The sequence below is a fragment of the Falco rusticolus genome, chromosome 8 (assembly GCF_015220075.1).
Source record: "Falco rusticolus isolate bFalRus1 chromosome 8, bFalRus1.pri, whole genome shotgun sequence".
Taxonomy (NCBI): domain Eukaryota; kingdom Metazoa; phylum Chordata; class Aves; order Falconiformes; family Falconidae; genus Falco; species Falco rusticolus.
Window position 1 is genome coordinate 39665154 of NC_051194.1, and position 20897 is coordinate 39686050.

General features: G+C 63.7%; 2 protein-coding genes across 3 annotated transcripts; one reads left to right on the forward strand and one right to left on the reverse strand.

The window, feature by feature from the left end:
* The first annotated feature begins 1966 nt into the window (after window positions 1-1966).
* On the forward strand, window positions 1967-7191 carry PRKAG3 (protein kinase AMP-activated non-catalytic subunit gamma 3). 2 transcript variants are annotated; one of them, XM_037397940.1, is made up of 11 exons: window positions 1967-2054; window positions 2346-2584; window positions 2669-2750; window positions 2837-2895; window positions 3175-3220; window positions 3350-3404; window positions 3495-3621; window positions 3731-3896; window positions 4071-4108; window positions 4338-4484; window positions 4570-7191. In XM_037397940.1, exons 2-11 carry the CDS (start codon window positions 2459-2461, stop codon window positions 4684-4686), a joined length of 963 nt encoding a protein of 320 aa, XP_037253837.1. In that variant the 5' UTR covers window positions 1967-2054; window positions 2346-2458; the 3' UTR covers window positions 4687-7191. The 2 variants fall into 2 exon arrangements, with proteins under 2 accessions (XP_037253837.1, XP_037253835.1); XM_037397938.1 differs by lacking the exon at window positions 1967-2054 and having other exon boundaries at window positions 2246-2584; window positions 3731-4108.
* Window positions 7192-7311: 120 nt separating this feature from the next.
* On the reverse strand, window positions 7312-12715 carry LOC119152524 (sterol 26-hydroxylase, mitochondrial). The gene is made up of 9 exons (XM_037397931.1): window positions 12457-12715; window positions 10179-10369; window positions 9708-9907; window positions 9427-9624; window positions 9128-9288; window positions 8622-8788; window positions 8266-8347; window positions 7977-8177; window positions 7312-7880 (listed from the first exon to the last, which is right to left on the reverse strand). Exons 1-9 carry the CDS (start codon window positions 12691-12693, stop codon window positions 7755-7757), a joined length of 1563 nt encoding a protein of 520 aa, XP_037253828.1. The 5' UTR covers window positions 12694-12715; the 3' UTR covers window positions 7312-7754.
* Between the last annotated feature and the right edge of the window lie 8182 nt (window positions 12716-20897).

Sequence of the window (20897 nt, forward strand, 5' to 3'; positions counted from 1 at the left end):
GAAAGTGGAGATGCCTGCTGCCTTGCCTGCTGCCAGCACCCAGCCGTGGCCAGGCTGGAGCCAGGCTGCCCAGCTCAACGCAGCTGTAAGGGCTTGGGCCCATCCAGCCCCTTGCACCACTGTGTGGCTGGGGCCACCCAGGATCTGGGTAGCCACTGTGTCCTTGTGTCACCCCACCCTTGCTGGCTTGTCCCCAGCAGCAAGCCACCTGCCCCTTCCCTCCTTTTCCTGCCTGCCTTGGGGTAGCACCAGGGGACAGGGGCTTCGCTCCTTGCACCCCACCATGGGCTGGGGTCCAGCTGTCCCGGGGGAGTCAGCTAGAGCCACTTTGAACCCGTGGCTGGGCAGCCACCAGTCTGCTCGCCCACGGCTGCTCCCGGGCTGGCCCGGCAGCCAGCCAAGGGGTTATTTGAATCTTCCTGAAATAGAAATGGAGCTGGGAATGAGCGGAGGGCGGCAAGACTGGGTGGCCCTGTGGGCGAGGAAGTTGGTTCCCCAGCAGGCGCGGGCTGCTCCGCCGTGAGGCCTGGGGTGGCCGGGCACGGCTGAGCCGCGGTGGGACCCCGGGCAGGGCCAGGCAGGGCCAGGGCAGCGTCGGGGTCAGAGGGATCCAGCTGGATCCGCGGCTGGATGCAGCCCTCCCCCAGCATCCCCGGTGGAGCGGGGGGATGCTGTGCCCCCCCTGCTCCCCGGCTCCTGCTGCAGGACGGCTGGGGTGGCACCTGGGCAGGCAGGGCCGCATACCTGGCAGGAGCCGAGCACCGCTCCGGGAGGACAGAGGGGTCGGTGGAGCGGGGCGACGGGTTTTCTGCTCCCAGCCATCTCTCCATCGCTCCCTCCCTCGAGTCCCCAGGCCCGGCGCTGTCCCCGGGGCCACGGCCACCCCCTCCCGGCCGCCGCGGCGGGGTGACGCCGTGGCTGCAGGCGCTGCCCGGCTGTGGCGGTGTCCCCCCCCCGCGGCGGTGGCGGGGGCATGGCTGGCATTGCTCGGTGACACCCTATCTGCCAGGCCCCCACCAGCCGCGGGCCCAGAATAGCAGCGCTGCCCCGCAGTCAGCATGGAGCGGCTCCCCGGCCCCGCTGCGTCCCAGGTACGGCCGTGACGGGCGGGGGGCCCGGCCCGACAGCCCCCCGCTTGGGGACAGGCCACCTCCGGGGTGGGGGGACGCGAGGGACTGGCAGTCCCCTTCCCGCGGCCGGGCAGCCGTGGGGACAAGGACGCGGAGCGCAGCCCGGCCAGCCCGCCTGCCTCGGCTGCCCCCAGTCCCCTGGGAAGGGCTGGGGGCGTTGGTGCAGGGTCGCTTCCTTCCCGGGGCTGCCTGCGGGAGCCGTGCCTGCGCCTTTGGTATTGTAGGGTGGCTCGTAAACACCGGCTCTGGCGGCGGGCTGGTGGCCCGGGCTGGTGGCCCGGACTTGCCCTGCCCGCCGCACGTGCCGCCGCATTACGGCAGGGTCTCCCGGGGACCGGGGGCACGGGGCCGACCGGCCGTGCTCGCCTCCCGCCCGCCTGGGGCTGCTCCCCGAGTTACTGCGGGGTGTCCCGGGGCGGACCGGGTCCCGGGGGGCAGGTGGGGCTGGCGGGGCTCCCGGCGCGGGAGGAAGCAGGACCGGAATTTACACCTTGGGCTTGGGAGAGGGAGAGGATGGGCGCGGAGCGGCTGCGGGACGCGCCGGGCTCCCACGGCAGAGGGAGGCGCCGGGGGGTCCTGACCCCTGCCCTGACCCACTGAACCCCGGTGTCCCCCGCATCCCCCAACCCCCGCGCAGGGCGACAAGCTGGGCGTCCCGGGCTGGAGCCACTGCAGGCTCTGGGGGTCCTGGGCGGGCACGGGGCTCCCCGGGGGGGCTGGAGGCTAAGCCCAGCCCGCATCCCCACCCTGAAAGGACTGTCGCCTCTGCTCGGCTTGGGGGGCGGGCGGCTCGGGGCAGCCGGTGGATGCAGGCAGAAGCCGTGGGTGGGGGAGAGACAGGGCTGGCTCCTGCCGACCCTCCCCCTCGCTGTGTGCCCCCTCAGGTGGCGCTGCTGGACGCTGCTGCCTGCCCTGAGGATGAAGGTGGGTAGGAGGCAGGGCCAAGGCTTGGGGGGGGTGGGGGGGCCGGCAGGCTCACTCATGCACCCTGCCCATACCCCCTTTTGCTCCGTTCAGCTCCTTCCCAGCAACTCCCAGTGCTCCTCAGGCTGGAGAGCTGCAGCGCTGTGTGCTGCTCCCTGCGGAGTGTGGAAAAGAGGGGGGTTTGTGGGGAGCATCCCTTCCCACAGCATCTTCCCGCTCCCCCCAGGCAGGAGGGGGCTGAGACCCAGCAGCTCAGCTCACCGGCCAGGGCTGGGGCGGGTTTGCCTGCAGGGTGCCTGGAGGCCCTGTGCCCCAGGAAGGAGGGGGAGGAAGAAGAGAAGGAAGAGGACAGGAGAAGGAGCCCAAGACCCGTCACCTTCACACTGGGCAATGAGGTGCTGGGGATGAGTCCAGAGAGTGAGTTTCAGAGCCCCGATGCCGAAGTCTACATGCACTTCATGAGGAGCCACTGCTGCTACGACGCCATCCCCACCAGCTGCAAGCTTGTCGTCTTTGATGTCTCCCTGGAGGTGACAAAGCTGAGGATTTGTGGGGACGGACAGGGGAGGAGTGGGATAGAGGACCCTCTGACACCCTCCCCATTCTGCCAGCAGATCAAGAAAGCCTTCTTGGCACTGGTGGCCAACGGAGTGCGTGCTGCCCCACTCTGGGACAGCAAGACACAGAGCTTTGTGGGTGAGTGCCAGGAGCACTGCCTGGCCCCTTATCCTGCCTGGCAGTGAGGGTGCGGGCAGTGCTGCCAGCCCCACGTGTCTCCGCAGGGATGCTCACCATCACTGACTTCATCAACATCCTCCACCGCTACTACCGTTCGCCCCTGGTGAGTGCAGCAGGGAGGGCACAGTGGGTAGAGGCAGGCACGGGGCAGGGAAGGGCTGTCCCCACCTCTCCTAGTCCCCCCTTCATCACTAGACCATGACCAGGGGATGCTCTGGGCCAGCCCAGTGTCCGCTTGGTGCCCCTCTGCCTGGCACCCAAGATATGATCCCTGTGCTTAGGGTGGTGGCTGAGGTGGGATGTCTGGGGAAGAGGATAGTGCCCCAGAGTCCCCTCAGTCCCCTGTGGGGCCACCATGACCATGTAATTTCACTGCCCTCAGGTTCAGATCTACGAGGTGGAGGAGCACAAGATTGAGACCTGGAGAGGTAAAAAGTGGCGGGCAATGGGGGTGGCTGGACTGGGGATGTCGTGGAGGGCATGGAGGTGGGCTCTGGGGGTGTGGGGCTGCAGGAGTGGGCTGGGGGACCCCTTCTCCTACCTTTCTCCCTTGGCAGAGTTGTACCTGCAGGGCTCCTTCAAGCCACTGGTCTACATCTCCCCGAGTAATAGGTGAGCACCTGCCCACTGAGGGAGAGCACACCCTGCGGGGGGGCACCGGGATGCAGCCCTATCCCCCCACGGTGTCCCCGTCACCTGCAGCCTCTTCGATGCTGTCTACTCCCTGATCAAGCACAAGATCCACCGCCTGCCCGTCATCGAGCCCATCTCGGGCAATGTCCTGCACATCCTGACCCACAAGCGCATCCTCAAGTTCCTCCACATTTTTGTGAGTGCCGGGGCTGCATGTGCACACACATGGCGAGTGTGCAGGGGCACAAGCAAGGGTGTTGGGGTGTGTGCAGGTGCCAGCCCAGCCCTGTCCTGCCCCACCACAGGGCTCCACCATTCCCAAGCCACGCTTCCTGAAGAAAACGGTGCAGGAGCTGTGCATCGGCACCTTCCGTGATGTGGCTGTCGTGCCCGAGACCGCCCCCATCTACACTGCCCTGGAGATCTTCGTGGACCGCCGTGTCTCTGCCCTGCCCGTCATCAATGATGCCGGTACCTGGGGAGGGAACCAGCGACCCCCGCCATCTCCCTCAGCCAGTGGCTCTGGCCTCATCTACACACAAAACCCCCCTCCTGACCTGTGGGCTGCCCCTTGGGGTGCAGGGAGAGCATGGTGTGTGGTCGCCAGGGCCCCCTCCCCAGCCCCTGTACTGTCTCTCCTTGCAGGGAAGGTGGTAGGCCTCTACTCCCGGTTTGATGTCATTGTGAGTACCCTGTGTGCTTGCATGCCCGGGTGTGAGTTTGGCCCCTTGCATGCCACTGGTGGGGTGCTCACACCTGCCTGTACCTGTGTAAATCCACCCCATGTGCAGTGACATGCACATCCCAGTGCAGATCTGCCCTGTGCATCCCCGGGACTTGGTGTCCCCTGCTGTGCCAGCATAACAGGGTGTGAGGACACGCTGAGGCACTGAGCAGACTCCTCTCCCACAGCACCTGGCAGCTCAGAAGACCTACAACAACCTGGACATCAGTGTGCGGGAGGCATTGCAGCAACGCAGCATCTGCTTGGAGGGTGTCATCACCTGCTACCCACATGAAACCATGGAGGACATCATTGACCGCATCGCCAAGGAGCAGGTGAGCGGCTGGGGTGCCTCGTGCCCACGCCAGCCCCTCCGCCTGCTGGCCAACCTGCCTGTGATGCTCTGCCTGCACCCCACAGGTCCATCGTCTGGTTCTGGTGGATGAGAACCAGTACCCACGGGGCATCATCTCCCTCTCCGACATCCTCCAGGCCCTTGTACTCACTCCCGCAGGTATCGATGCTCTTAACTCTTAGCCCGCGACGCTCCATCTTTCTCCACTTGCACCCTCCATTTCTCTCCACTTCAGGTAGGCGCTGTCCCCTGTCACTGTGTGCCTGTTCCCTCCCCACTGCTGGGTCACCTGCACTTTATGACCTTCCTGCTCTGTCCACCTGCCTCCACCACAGCCAAACTGGCCATGGAGGACAAATGAGGATGGGGCTGGGGACTGGCAGTGCTGCGTGCCCAGGTGGGGACAGCAGGATCTGGATGCTGTTTGTCCCAGGGGACACAAAAATCACAGGGGACCCCTTCTGGGGTCCTGATCCCTGGCATCTGTGAGGAAGAATGGGGGCACCTGCCACAGAGACACCCCCACATCTCCATCCAGGCAGTGCATGGGATGCACATTTTGCAGGTCTCTGGGCTTTGGGCTGGATGAGATGTTTTGGGGTGTGACGCACCCCAAGATAAAAGCCCTTTTTTGACATTACCTCAAAGCCCCCCCTGAGACCTGAAGCCCCTTCAGTACCATTCTCAGGGGACAAAGAAGGGACAGACCTGCACTCACACGCCCTGGATATGCTGGCCACCACTAGCCACGTGCACACCATGGCTGATGCACAGGCCATGGGTGGCAGAGCCCTCCAGCCCCTCTACCCGCTGCAGCCCCAAAACTGCTTGCTCCAGGGACGGGACTCACTCCTGGGCTGCACCGGGACCACACTGCCCGGCTGCCTGCATCTGGCTCTGCTCTCCCACTGCCTGGTGAGTCCTGACTGGCAACGGGTGGCACAGCACTGGCATCCACTGTGGCACCCATTTAGGGGTGAACTGGGAAGGGTGGAGCTGGCCCCAGTGCCCAGCTGCTTCCCAAATGTTTTTTTGGGGTGGTGTTAGGGAATGGGCTTGGGACAGCCCCATGCCCACCAGTTACCCCAGCAGTGCCCAGTTCCTCCACACAGAAGGGTACTGGGCATGGTGTGTGTGTTAACCACACCAGACATGGGACAGCTACCCCCTCCCTTCCCCATCACGGTGCCTTAGCTCAGCTCATCCCTGGCCTATGGGGTGGCCATCCAGATGTCCCACTCCAGGACAGTCCCTTCCACCCCTACCCCAGGGCTGGCATCCAAGCCAGGGACAGAGGTGAGACCCCACTGTCTGCGGGAGCAGATCAGAGGGCCACGCCACCGGGTGCCCAGCCCAGCACCTGTCCCTGCCAGGGAGTTATGGCCTTGCACACTCTCTCATCCTGCAGGCATTGACCAATCCTTGCTCTGAAGACACCAGGGAAGTCCCGCCATCTCATGAGACTCAGGGGCATCTTGCGTGGCCCTGGAGCCGTGGAAGGATGTTTGGGCCCTGGAAGCTCTCCATGAGGAGGACCTGCCTGCCCAACCCAGTCCTGGGGCTCGTCTTGAGTCCAGGGCCAGGTGCTGCTGGCTACGGGGAAGCAGGGAGCAGGGAAAAGGGGGCCTGGCAGTGCCTCCCATCAGCAAGCACAGTTATGTTTGATGGGTATTGTGCCATGCCCGCAGGTGGACACCGAGACCCACACAGCCCAGGGGACTCGGCCACCCCGTTCCCATCCTGCTGCCACATTTGAGGGCTTTGGCCGTGGCTCCCCACCCAGCGAGCATGGTTCTGCCAGCGGTGCCTGGTGCCGGTAGCATAGGCTCAGCTGCACACACGGGCTTGTTTATTGTCAGGTCACACGGGGCTGGAGGTTCCTGGCAAAGGCGCAGCCTGCACCGGGGCTGGCGCCAGGACGGGCACTTGCACGGGGACCCTGTGCACATTTCGGGGTGGGTGGGGTGTATTTATTTATTTGCTGGTCTGTTCAGCCTTGTTGTAACAAAGCAGCCTGTTCCAGGAACCGTGCCTTGCATTTCTGGGGTGCAGCTGGGCATGGCTCCTCTGGAGAGACCTGGGCTGGAGAGGGGGTGCCGGTGGCTTGGCAGGGCTGGGGGAGCCAGCGTGGGATGCCAGTGAGGCATGGCACATGCCATGGGCACAGGGTGGCACCTCAACCCATGTGGGTAGAGTCAGGGGGATGGGGACGTGGGGCATGTAGCCTCAGTAGCGCCACTATGGCACTAGTGTGCAGGTCCCCTCGGGGACACCCCAGGGATGGCAGCCTTGGTGCCAGCCAGGTTTCTGCCTGCTGCTTACTGCAGCCCAGCTAGGATCCCCAAGCAGCAGGAAGGTGAAGGGGGTTCACTCTTAGGGTGCCCCACACCCCAGCCTTCCAGGAGCCTGGGTCTGAGCCCCTGCAATGGCCCTGGGTATCAGCCTCATGTCCCTGCCTGGGCACAGGGGGAGCTGAGCCGATCCTCCCCTGCCTGCTTCCCTGGGAGTGAGTCCTGTCCCCATTCCCATGACCCCGTATCAGCATCTTGGCGAAATAACGGCTGATAGCGAAAGGTCCCGGGTGCTGAACACCCCTCCTGCGCTGGCTGGCCCTGCCAGGGCACACGATACCAGAGCTGGGTGGTGACAGGCCCCTTCCCCATCACAGGGACATGCTGTGCTACTGCTCTGCTAGCCTGGGACCAGTGCTGGCTCCCCCCCTCGGGACGAGGCGCAAACCCCAAACCCCGGACAGCGCTTGACCTGCCCCTGGGAGGCAGGGGGAAACTGAGGCACAGAGAAATGGCTGAGGCCAAGGTCAGCTGTTCAGAGAGGACCCAGATGTCCTGGCTCCAGGCACAGATCCACACGCAGCTACACAAGAACAGGACGAAGGAGACACAGAACGGCTGCAAGCCCCCTCCCCACCTCCCCCCCGCCCCAGCACAGGTCCCAGGTTCCTGACACAGCCCAAGTGGGCACGGGATGGGGGGACACAACCCCTCGTGATGTGTGAAAGGCACAGCAGTTCCCCAAGCCTCCTGCTGATTTGGGGTAGGGAGATACTAGTGCCCCAGGGGCAATTTGGGGGCATCCCTCATCCCCCCACACTTCCCCACAGTGGGGCTGGAAGCCCCCTGGCCCAGGCTGGGCAGGGGATGGGTGCTGGGGTGGGTTTGCCTTCCTGCCCCTCCTCATGGGGCAGCAAGGGTCCCCACTTGGCACCTAGGGTGGGGGGGTGAACACGCGTTCAAGGGGCCCCTGGGCGAGCAATGAACTCCAGGTTGATGGGCTTGTCGGCCACCAGGACGATGCGGGACACAGATGTCACCTCCACACCGCGGGGGTCTGGCCGCACCTCGAATGCCTGGATGATCTGTGGGGAGAAGCAGGGTGGCAGTGCCTCGAGGACTCCGCAGGGCCCCCATCCCAGCTTGTGGCGAGTTACCCAGGGTGGGGGGCCCCTACTCACCCTAGCGAGGGCCAGGTGCATCTCCAGCTCGGCGATGCGGCGGCCGACGCAAGCGCGGACCCCATAGCCAAAGGGGATGGAGCTGAAGGGGTGGTGGGGGGAGCCGTGGCCCCGGAGCCAGCGCTGGGGCAGGAACCGCTCAGGCTCAGGGAAGTAGGTCTCGTCGTGGGACATTGCGTAGTGTGCCAGGACGAAGAGGGTCTGCAGGGCAAGAAGCGAGGGAATTAATGACCCCCGTCTGGCCCCCACTGAGCACAGAAGGGGTCCCCACATCACGGTCCCCACTCACGTTTTTGGGGAAGAGGTAGTCTCCGATGACAATGTCCTTCTCATAGAAGACCCTGGCATTGGTGGGCACCACGGGGTAGACCCTGGGATATGGGGAGAGTGAGTGGGGAAGCAGGACCCATTTGGGGACCCCAGAGGGAGAGGACCACAGGCAGGACAAGGAGGAGCATCTCCCGCTGCTCAGCAGCTCTGTCTCTCTCCCCAGGGAGCAGGTGGATGGATGTGGCCCCGAGGGACTGAATCCAGCCCTGCACTCTGCTTGGCTGGTGCATCTCTGAAGAGTGGGGGAGAAAGGACTGCCCCTGGGGAAGGGGTCAGTGACCAGGACCCTGGGGCAGGGGCAAGGCTAGGCTGTACCTCAGTGTCTCCTTGATAACAGCCCGAAGCATCGGCATCTTGGGGATATCCTCAGCACCAGGAAACCGGTCAGCAGGCACGACGGCTTTCAGCTCCTGGTACAGGGTCTCCTGGATGCCCGGGTCCCGAGAGAGGTGGTACAGGGCCCAGGACAGTGTGTTGGAAGTCTGGAGGAGTGGAGCACCAAGGGGAGTGAGGGAGATGGGGCTGGCACCCGAGGAGCCTTGTGCCAAGCGTGGCACCAGTGTGGCACCACACAGCTCCTGCTTTGGTGCTCAAGGAAGCCAGGGGTGAGGGGCAGTGAGCACAGAGGAAACTGAGGCAGGGAGCACAACAGAGGACAGGGTCTGTATTGACCAGTCCCTGAGGGTTTGCCCCTGTGGGGCACCAGCTCCCCAGCCACCAGCCCAGAGCTCGCAGGGGCTGGGGAGCACGGCTGAGCCCCATGGCTCACCCTGGCACAGAGCTCAGTGAAGATCGCCTGGCAGTAGATGCCTGGCCCTCACCGTGTCCACGCCAGCCAGCAGCAGCTCAGCCACGCTGCCATAGACCTCGTCCAGGCTGAGCCTGCCGCTGGCCAACAGGTAGCTCAGGTAGCCAGACACCTCCTTGCCTCGCTCCACCTGCCCCTCCAGCTCCTCCATCTTTCGGTCAATCAGGTTCTTGCCTGCAGGGACAGATAGCAGGACCCAGCGCTAATGGAGCGAGGGTGGCCAAAAGGACTCATGGCTGTTGACTGCCCCACTTTTGAAGGTCCTTAGGGAGTCTGATCCCACTGTGCTGGGCCCCCATCATCACTGCTCACCGAAGGCAAAGATGGTGTCCCAGCTGTCCAGGTAGCGGTCCCAGAAGGGCAGCACCTTGCGGCTCCATCGGGGCAGTACGGTGGCAAAGATGGAGTTCTTGAACATGAGGTTGATGGAGTCAATGAAGCGCTGGGTCTCAGCTGGGACCTGCTGCTTCAGGCACCCAATGCGGGTCTCAAAGAGGATGTAGGAGATCCCTGTGGAAGACAGGCTGCATCCAGACACCCGTGGGGATGGGAAGAGCGAGGCAGGGCAGGGGTGAGGGGGAGGACCCCCCTACCTTCCAGGGCAAAGCGGTACAGCAGGTTGGCCACGTCCCCCACCAGCACCCCGGAGGGGCTGAGGCTCCGCTCAGCCCGCAGCCGCACCATCAGGTCCGACACCACCTCCCCGATGGCATCCGCATACAGCACGGCCTCCGAGGGCTTCAGCAGCCGCTTGTTGAGGACCTGGCGCAAGCGGTACCAGCGCTCCCCTTCCCTGTGTGAGGATGGGGCTCAGTGCTGGGGGCACAGTCGGGCAGAGGGCAGTGGCTGGCAGCAGTTTCCCAGTCCCCGGGTGCATCCTCCTAATGCCAGGCTGAAACCACCCCGGAGGTCTTTCCACCCACCATGGCCATGCCCTTCTGCTTGGGGGAGCACATGCTGCTTGCAGGAGAGGGAGCAATGCGAGCTGCCACCTGGGCCCTACACCTGAGGAAGGGACAGGAGCCACCTGCTGCCCTGCAGAGCGCAGCCCGGGCAGGACTCACTCGGTGAAGGGTCCGTAGGGCAGGCGCCGCGTGTCCCGGTGCTCCTTCCACAGGGCCATGTCGCTCCGCATGGGGTACTTGCCCTCCTGCCGTAGCAGCTGCTCCAGCACCACTGGGCTCCCAATGTTGATGTTCTCGTAATGCCCGAAGGTTGACCTCCATATAGGGCCATAAATGCGCCGGGACATCAGCTGTGATGCACCAGAGCACAGCAGGGTGAATGGGACAGGGCCAGCACTGGGGCTTGATCACCTCTCCCTGCCCCAGTGCTGCCCTGCATGTGTCCAGCATGCTCTGCACCTACCCTAGGGACCCCTCAGCGCCAACTGGGCCCAAGCACCCGCCTCTGAGCCCCCAAGCTGGCACCATCCTTGAAGAGCTTTGCAGATGGCTTGAGCTGGTGTCTCCAGGCACGTGTCCTCTGCCAGCACTATGCACACTAGGCACCGACCCCTGGCACAGGCTGACACATCCCTCACCCACCCCAGAGATGCACAGAGGGTCTGGCAGGTCTTCTGGGGAAGCAACACCAAGAGGGGACAGCAGGGACAGGGGCAACTTCCAGGCACAGGGCTTTGCTGAGATGCAAGGCTGTTGCAGTCGCTGTCAGCAGGTCCAAGCCCTGCTGCTTCCAGCATAGCCCCAGCTCTGATCAACCCAGGGACAAGAGTACCTGCATGCGTCCCTGAACCCGCCACCTGATAAAGGTGGTTAATGATCAGCAGTGGGAGGGCAGTGTCAGGCTGGGGCAGGACCGGGCTGCTCCAAGGGCAGGCTACCACCCCCGGGGCATGGCCCTGGGGCCACAGGCTCACAAGCCAGTTAGGGGACATCCACCAGCATCAGACCTGCTCTGGGCTCTGCCAGCTGCATCTTCCCCCTCCTTGGCTGCACCCAAGAGAGCCATGCCTGCCTCCCCACTGGGGAGCACTGTGACCCCCAAGCGTACGCCTCAGGTGCAGCTGGGCACCCTTTTGCAAGCAGATCTGCACAGGGCCATGTCTAAGGGCTGCTGTCCATCCTACCCGGCACTGCCAGAGCCCCTGCAGAGCGGGGCCAAGCCTGGGGAGCTGTGGGGGACCAAGCAGGGAAGCCCTGGTCCCCATTCCCCGCGGCTACGGGGATGCACGTGGTACAATCTCCCTTGGTGACTGACTGCATCGCAGCCTGCGCCCGGATTCAGCTGGATTCGTCACCGCGGGGAGATGTTCCTCGCGCATGGTGGCAGGAAGAGGGGGAGGGATGGCTGCCCCGGTGCCGCAGGCAGCTCGCCGGGCGAACATGCTGTGTGGGGCCGCAGGCAGCCATGGCTCAGGTTGAAGCCTGCCCACCAGCATCTGCTAGCAGCCGGGACCCGACACGGCACAGGCCTTGGAGAGCAGGGCTGAGAGAAGCCAGAGCTGCCGGGACCTGGGGAAAGGCACCTCCAGAACATGCAGGCATCTGTCCGCAAAGCTGGGCTGTGCTCAGGGCCCCAAGGGCAGCAGGGAGCAGCAGGAAGCTCCCGTGTCCGCTCCTTGGGACCCCGCTGCCCTCAGCCCCTTCTCCAAACAGCAGTGCCTGGTGCTCTGCGGTGCTGGGGAGGCCTCATCCTGCATGCTCCTCCGGCCGGTCAGAGCTCCAGGGTGCTGGAAGATGCTGCCTGGCTCACAGCCAGCCAAGCCCGTTTCTTGCTTCATCCGATGTATGAGGAAATGTTGACAGAAGAAAACAAACACCTCTGCCTGTTCCTCCCCTGCCTGCCTGGGTACCATCTGCCCAAACATCTGCTGGCTGCCTGCCCCCCAAGCCATGGCCCCTCCAGCTTGTCACAGCCAGGGCAGCCAGGGCTGCTCGGGGATGCCAGGGCCCCATGAGCTGCCTCTGAACCTCTGCCCTCGGCTGCCTGGCCAGCTTAGGGATGGTGAAGTGGCCAGCTTAGTGATGGTGGAGCAGCCCTGGGCTGGCAGGACCCTCCTGGGGCCACCCTGTTCCACTGCTGGCCCCAGCATCACCCCACGGTGCAGGGGTGCTCCCCACCACCCAGCCCCTCTTCTCCCCTGGCCTGCCGCCCCCGCTCAGCTCCCCGCTATCACTCGTAGGCTGCTCCCCCACCCCGGAGCCCATCTCACCCTGCCCCCGGCAAGCACCCACTCCCCCTTCTCGCAAAGCCCCCCGCCCCCGCGCACAGCACCCTCCCTGCAGCCCACCCGGGAGCCCCCCTACCCCCACGCACCCGTGCAGGGCCCCCGCGCTCCCCCTCCCCCCGCAGCCCCCGGGCCGGGCTGCCCCGGCGCACCTGGAGCCGGTGCGTGTGCAGCAGGTAGCCCCGCAGGAATAGCCAGACGAAAGTCCGGAGCAGCCCCGGCCCCGGTAGCTCCTCCGGTCCCTTCAGCCGCGCCGGTCCCGCCGCCGCCGCCGCTGAGCCCCCGGTCCTGCGCGGCAGCCCCGGGGTGCTGCGCGGCGGCGGCGGCGGGCGGGGGCGCAGCAGCAGCGGCAGCAGCAGCCGCCGGGCCCCGCCGCTCGGGCCCGCCATGCTCCGTCGGCAGCGCACGGGACGGGGCGGGGCGGGGAGCCACCGGGGGCGGTGGGGGGCGGCACCGGGGGCGGCGCGGGGGGCGGTGTGGGGGCGGCAACCGGGCAACCGGCGCCGGGCACCGCGCACCGGCAACTGAGCATCGCGCACCGGGTGCTGCGCACTGGGTACCGGCCCTGGTGCCGGCTGCTGCGCAATGGGTACGGGATACCGGCTGCTGCACAGCAAGGACCGGGCACCGGGCAGCGCGTACCGGGCACCTTCTGCTAGTTGCTGCACACCTGCTGCTGGACCATGGATACCGGCTCCAGTACCGAGTACCCGTTACGGCACACTGGATACCAGGTACAGCACACCAGGCGCCACATGCCGTACACCAAGTACTGGACACTGGACCCTGCCCAGCAGCATCACACACCGTGCACCGGGTGATACGTACTTGGAACTGGCATCAGCAGTACGCAGTGCCGTGTGTCAGGTACTGGATGCCATGCACTGTGCACTGCACAATGGCACCGTGCACCCGGCAGCTGGCAGCCGGCGCTGGCAAGGTGTGGTAGTGCAGCACCGCAGCACCCTGGGCACATTGTAGTGTGTGGCACCAGCACCCGTACCAGCATCAGGTGCTGCACGCCAAGCACTGCAAATGGGCAGCGGGTGCTGGGCTCTGCTCACCAGGCACCAGCACCAGGCACCGTGCATCATGTGAACAGCGGTGGCATTGCCCTCTGGCACTGGGTAGTGCATCCCAAACACTGCACACCCTACAGCGGCACCAGGCTCACCACTGGACCTGCTCTTTAGGGCTGCTGCCCCTCCTGATCGGAGCCCTTCTGCCCTTTCTCCATCCCCTGCCTGTCTTACCCCTGTCCTTGCCTTGATCCCCTGCAGTACAGGATGGTGCCCTGGGAAGCTGGGTCCAAGCTGTCCCATGGGTCTCTCAAGCACTTCCTCTGGGCACTGCCAGCCAGGAGCCCAGCTAGGGAGACCTTGGCATGCCCAGTGCAGCTGGCTGGCAGCCCACCTGGAGGCAGGTTTGGTTTGTCTTCACACCAGGGAGAGCATGGCACCAGCTCCTGCCTCAGCCTGGTGCAGTCAAGCTGTCTAGACCACAAGCCGGGCTCTGCTGTGGCAGTGGGCAGGGCCATGGGTGCAGGGCATGTCCCCTCTGTCCAGCCTGGCACTGCCAGGCCTTGGGGCCGTGGGGTAGGTCACTGTTCTGCCCGGGTGCCACTCCCGGGGCAGCTGGCACCGTGCGTCTGGCTGGGACATCCCAGTGCTGATCATTAACCACCCTTATCGGGTGGCGGGTTCAATGTCCTGGACAGGGAGGTTTTGTCCCCAGGCTGGGTAGGTATCTCAGAGCCCCATGCGTAGCTGTTGTCCCCATTGGCCTTGCCGCACTGTGGCACGGGGCTGTCCCGGGCTGGGCTCCAGGCACGATGTGCCTGCCAGCGGGGCCGGGGCTGGCAGTGCAGGGGCCGGGCACCCCTGTACCCGTGGCACCCCAGGCTGGGACAGCCAAGCGCGAGCGCCTGCCGCCATCTCATGGCTGCTCCCAGCCAGCTCCGCAGCTGTCCCTGCCGCAGCGAGGCCCAGAGCCGCGAGCAGCTGGAGACGCCAGGCCCAGGCGGGCTGGGGGCTGTGCAGCCGGCACCCGGGCGCCTGGCGCCCTTGCTCCCCGCGGCAGGACACCCCTCGGCCTCTCCGGCCATGCTGTGGCAGCGGTTCCCCTTGCTGAGGGGTGGGACCCCACCACCTCTTTCAGTTTAAATCCATCGCCCCTTACAAAAACCACAGGCCCTGCTAAAGTGTCTCTTCATTTTTCTTATAAACCCCTTTACAGACTGGAAGGCTATGACAAGGGCTCCTTGAGCCTTCTTTTCTCAGGTTGAACAACCCCAGCTCTTCATGGGAGAGGTGTTCCAGCCCTCTGGTCATTTTTGTGTCCCTCCTCTGGACCTGCTTTAACAAGTCCATGCTTCTCTTGTACTGAGGACCTCAGAGCCGAATGCAGTACTCCAGGTGAGTCCCACGACAGCAGAGTGGAGGGGGAGCATCACCTCCTCGGCCGTGTTTGCCTCAGTGCTGTTTTGTGATCCCAGATACAGTCGGCTTTCTGGGCTGCAAGCACACATTGCCAGCTCATATACTATCTTTCATCCACCAGTATCCCCGGGTCCTTCTATGCAGGGCTGCTCTCCATCCATCCATCCATCCATCCATCCATCCATCCATCCATCCATCCATCCATCCATCCATCCATCCATCCCCCAGTCTGTACTGCTGCTGGGGTTGCCCCGACTCGGGTGTAGCACCTCGCACTTGACTTTATGGAAGGACAGGCTTTACCATCCCAGCTCCGACCGGAGCGGTCCACGGGCCGGTCCCCGCTGCCTCGGCAGCCCGGCTCCTTCCAGCTCCCGCCGCTAGGCTGTGCTCCCCGCCCTCGGACCGCGGGCGGCGGAGGGGGCCGGCCGGGGGCTCCGCCGGGGCCGGCCGCTAGGGCCGTGGGGGTGGCCGTGCAGGAGGGGGGGGTCGCGTGAGTCACCCCCCTCCCCGCCCCCGAGCCGCCCGGCGGGGACTTCCGAGGGGAAGCGGCTGGGCCATGACACATCCGCAGCCGGAGGATGCCGCGGGGAGCCGGGGGCATTGCCAGCTCCTGGGAAGTCCCCCAGTGCCGGGCCAGCCCTCGCCCCAGCTTGGTGACAAATGGGGCAGAGGCAGGAGAGCAACTGCTGTGTTTATGCGTGGGAATGAGGAACTGGGGGTGGCAGGTCCCGTCCTGCGTGTCCTTCTGCCCCAGAGATGCTATGACTCCACTCATCCCACAGCCACGTCATCAGGTCTGACCTCACCTGGCCTGTGGGACTTGTGGGTGCAGAGACAGGCACCGTGGGACCCCCAGCTGCTCTGCCCCTCAACCCATCCACCACACACTGCTCATGGAGTGCTGCCTCCAACGTGGAGAGTCCTGGCTGCTGGGACAGAGGGACAGCTTCCTTACGTGACTTGTGCAGTGTCACCCACAAGCTGGAAACTTTTCCCAGGGCTGTGTCCACTAACCCCCATTTGCTCTCCCACAGCTGCTGGCAGGGGGGAAGCAGGGTGTCCCAGGGGAGGGCATCCCCTGACTCACCCCCAGGAAAACCTAGGCTGTGAGAAGGCTGAGCGTGGGGGCCCAGAGACACTTTTTCTACAGAGAGTAAATAGTCACAGCATTTAATTGGAGATGGCCCATGACACCAGCTGTGTGTCACCACACTGTCACTGCCTGAGTCATGAACCATGCTGGGGCCAGTGAGGCTGCACAAGGGGGTCATGGGAGATCCAGAGGGATGGGGACAGATGCCAGGCCTGGAGATAGCTGCTCTTCTCCCACATAGAGGGTTCAAGTGGGATCCTCTTATCCCTCTCTCAAAGGTCCCCATCCCCTCATTTCCCTCTGTCTGACCTCTTGGACCTGGGCCGGGGCTTGGCGACAGCACAAAGCTTTTGAAACAAGAGGTAAATTGACCAGCACATGATGGTCCCCCCCTCACATACTACATGGGACTCAGCACCTGGTGGCAAGCTCTGCTCCAGGCTCCCTCCCCCTTTGTGCCCCACAGGACCCCGGTGGGCTGACACCTTTCCCTGAGGACGTGGGAGCGGGATGCCAGAGCAAGCCCAGAGCTGGCGGCCCCTTATCGTGGGAGACAGGAGGCAGCCCTGGGCTGCTCTCAAGTGGTCACAGCTGATTAGTGACTTCAAGTGCCTATGGAGTTATTCTAAGTCAAGTAGGCGCAAAGGGAGCCGACCTGGGACCTGCGAGACTAGCACCGGGCTTTGCTGGGGCATCCTCCATCACCTCTGCTCCGTGCCAAGCCCTCTGAGGCAGGGAGGTGCCTCCCCTCCCTCCAGCCGCACTCCCTGTCCGTTACTCCTCCTGCAAAATGTTGTTTGCTCCAGCCCAAAGCAAACTGATTTTATCTCTCAACTCCAGTTCCCTTGGCTGTGGGCCATGGTCGATGCCTCCCACGCAGAACTTGTGAAGCCCATTCGGGGACCCGCGCACAGAGCGGGCTGTGTATGCGGCCACATGACATCATGTTTACAGCCTGCAGGGGCCCAAGGACACCCCCTCGCAGCGGCATCACTCCCAGCCCAAGCACGGTGTGCCCTTCCCGTGGCCAGACAGATGGATGTGCGGGGAGCTGGAGGGAGCCACAGCACCGCGCCTGGCTGGAGAGGGGTGGTTTCAGCTTTGCTGCACTGCAGGCCGGTCCCCCCTGCCCTGTTTCCCCTCTGGGCAGTGGAGAGCAGATCCTGCGCTAGCAGCGAGGGTGCACTGCTGCAGCGGCACAAGGTCAGGCCCTGGAGTTGTTGCCCAGAGAGAAAGGCAAGTTTTCACCCCTTGGGATGTGGATGTTCCCTACTGTCCCAGGACAGAGCTGGGCCTTTGCTGCTGCTGCATTAAATTAAGAATGTTGGGAAAGAGCAACAATGTCCACAGCCACAAAAGCTCACCAGGGAGGGCTGGGGCCACCCTTTCTCCCATCCATCCATCCGTCCATCCATCCACACTTGCATGCAGCCTTCTATCTCACAGCCATCTCCCCACCCACCTACTGTGCACTCGCCCATCCATCCATCGACAAACGCACGCGTCACTCTTCCCACCCATCCCCACACGTACCCACCCACCCGTTCAGCTAGCCACCCATCCCTCTGTCCACCCTCCTGTTCACCCCTCCATCCATCCATCACGCTTGTTGATGCCTGCATGATGCCCAACCACCTAACAGCCCTCCTTGTAGGTATGATGTGTGTTCATGCATGTACACACGTGTCTGTGTGGGGCATGCTGGCCACACAAAGCAATGCGGGCAGGGATGTCCTGGGTTGTGTCCGGCCACGGAGCAGGGGCCAGGATCGACAGTTGGGGGGAGGCAGGAGACCTGTCTAATTTAAGAACGGGCCCTGTGGTCGCTGTCAGCACCGGGCGGCTCTGATCTGGGGACAGGTCCTCATCAGCTCTGCTTGCCGCCCGCCAGCCTGACATGAAAGGGCTCTGTGCCCCGATAAGGCCCCAGACACTTGGCCTCAGAGGTGGGCAGTGCTGCAGCTGAGCCTGGGAGACCCCCAAGCAATAATCCTTGGCATGGCTGTCCCCAGATTCATTGTCACCCCAGCAGCACGGGGCTTGTGTGTTTGACTGGTCAGGGAGCTCAGCTCTGGGGGCTGCCCTCTGCTTTGGGCACTGGATCATGCCCTGTGTCACCACCAGCTCCCACTGGTGACACAGCCCCAGGGTGGGCCCCGTCCTCAGTGTCCCACTGGCTGCCACCAGCCCCTCCACTGGCTGTTACTCTGCATCAGAGTCCCCTGGCCGCAAGCGGCCACGGATGGGGACCGTGTTGTTTTAATAAGATCATTCTTCTCCTGCCGTGAGGTCTCAACCCTGGGCTTATGACATCACAGCACGCTGCCATGGAGACACCGGGATGTCACAAACACAGCTCGATGACCTCACTGCAGGAGCAGGAGATGGGGCCATCCTGGGTTTGATCGCCAATGTCCTCGGGAATAAAGGAGGGGAGGGACGCTGGGAAAGTATGTGGCTGCTGAGCGCCAGGGTGTTTGGGTTGGAAATCGTCGTGCTTTCCCCACAGCAGGAAAGGCCTGTTCCTTCCTCCCCCCATCCGCTCCCTCCCAGCGGCCAGAGCCCCCACAGCCTTGTGGCTGTGGGGCAGGGGGCTGGGGGAGTGGGGCACCCCCATCCCTGCCCTTGGGGCCATGCAGTGGGGAGCAAGAACTGGAGCTCAGTCCAGCACTAAGGCACCAGCTTAGGGGCAGAGGGTGCAGTGTCCCCAGGCAGGATGGGGCACTTGGGGGGTGCTTTGTCCCAGGAGCAGAATGGGGACCACTAGGGATGCTCTCGCACAGGGCAGAATGGGTTGGTGTCGGGGGGAGGTGTCCTCTTCCCTAAGGGAATCCCAGCGCTGTGCTGCTACATGGGAACATGATTCCCCATCACAGCACCCTGCAGCTGGACCCCAAAGCACTCTTGGCCCTGCCCAGCCACGCAGCAGCTGTCCCTTCCCCAGCCCATAGCCAGCAGCATCTCCTGGGGTCCAGCCCCCACTGCCCCATGATCCTTTCCTGCCACAGTCCAGTTCTCCATCCTCTGCACTCAAACCTTGCCACTGTAGAAACCACAGCTGGCTGGGGGGACACCCGTCCCCCTGCCTCTCTGCTGCTCTCCCCCTGCATCCCCCATCATTAATTTCCATCAGTGGCCAAGCAAGGCCAGGGCTGCCCGGGGGTGGCCGAGGAACACGGCGCTTTCCCCTGATAGCAAAAATAAATACATTAAAATTCTTGCAGGAGGCAGAAGAATGTGGGACGGCAGGAAAAAATTGTTTTATAATTTGTAATAACACAAAAGCTTGGGGGGGGGAGTTGAGCTGCGAAAGGCAAGGGAAGGCAAAGACAAAGGATCAGCTACGGCAGAGAAGGTTGCTTCATGATGGTGGTGGCATCCCTGTCACCCATAGTCCTGGCTCGGTGTCACCACTGTGGCCTTGTGTCCTGAAGGATGTGGCCCTTTGGGTCTTGTTGCAGAAGGGGGGTAAGCAAAATCCTGTGGCTGGGGGAGCAGGCAATCACCCCCTGGATGCTTGAGCAAGTCTCAGCAGCTCTGTGCCTCAGTTTCCTCTTTCCTAAAAGCAGATTTTTATGCAACTGGGAGAAAAGCTGGGAGGCAGGGGCAAACCCTGTGCATCCACAGGGCAAACCAGGGGAGCTGGTACAGGCACAAGGGAAGGAGCTCATCTTTGCCCACCCTGCTCCACCAGCCCCTCTTGGGCAGGAAGGGGGGTTTGCAGCAGGACTCAGGTGGTGGAAACCATTCCCATATACGTGCTGGGGGCATCACACACACCCCTGGCCCCTTCCAGCCTTGCACAGAGCTGGGACATGATAAGGCGAGTCACTGTGCACCAGCCGCACCTGCTTGCCAGGACAGGGCTCCCCCTCCTCCCGCTCCCCTCTTCGGGGCAAAATCAAAGGGATTTTTCTGCCCTTAGGAAATCAGATAAAGGCTTCTCACCTGCCTTGCGCTGCCTTTGCGAGGAGGCCGGGTGCTCACGGGGGGGGTACGGGGGGGACAGAGGGGACAACAGGCACTTTCAACACACTGGCAGATGAGCTGTGCATTGCAGCGAGCTGCCGTGGAGCTCTGCCCACAGGGGCTGGGGCCCTGGGCACAGTGTCAGCGTGCCCCCAGCCTTGGCAGGGATGTCTCCTCTCCAAAAGCTGCCCATTGCTGACTTTCTCCCTAGATTCGAGGTGATGGGGCTCCTGTAGGGCAGGTAAGATGGAGGCTGGTGGGTGAAAGCAAAAGGCACCGGGGACTGTAGTGCAGCAGCCCAGATGCAATGCCCAGCTCAGAGAAGGTCCCCATGTCCCCGTGCTGCAGCCAGGACAGCTCAGTCCTAGTCACCATGCCAAGGGTGCAGACTGTGAACCCAGTACCCGTGTGGGAGGGTAGGGAAGGAGCAGGTGGGAAACCTCTGGAGGTGGTGGGTGTCTTACCTCCTGCACCCAGGAGGGAAAGGAGAATCGTGTCAAGTCACAGATAAAACCTGAGTCATTCACCATCAAATGCTGCTAGCAAGGGATGAACGTACCTGGGTTAAGGAGAGAAGCTGCTGGTGATGGGGGGAAGAGGAGCAGCGATGGGCAATCCAGGGGCTAGAGATGGACAGGAGATGGGGGGTGGTACCCTCCCAGGAAGCAGGGCAGAGCCTGAATCGCTGCTGGAGGGAGGGGTGAGCTCACCAGCAGCGAGGTTGCTTTGCTTTGCCCATCACTGGTGGCACAGGCTCCATTTGTCTCAGGGTAACCCAGTGGGCTGGCTGGGTGCTCAGCAGAGGTGAGTGCAGAGATGGACCAGGACCCCCCATGGCCTGGATACTGCAGGGCTGGGAGCTGCATCCCCAAGCTCTGCTGTGTCACGAGCGGTGCAAGAAGCAGAGACCCAGGGCCCTGGGCTGAGCCCGGGGAAACTATTCTTGGGGCTGCTCAAGGGGGACAAAATTGGGGTGGCACCTTACTGGCACCAGCTCCTTCTGTCCCCAGCCGTCCAGCCCTGGTGTGGACCACCACTACCTCCTCCCAGGCCCCTCAGCTTCCTCCTGCCCCAGGCAGCTCCTACTGCC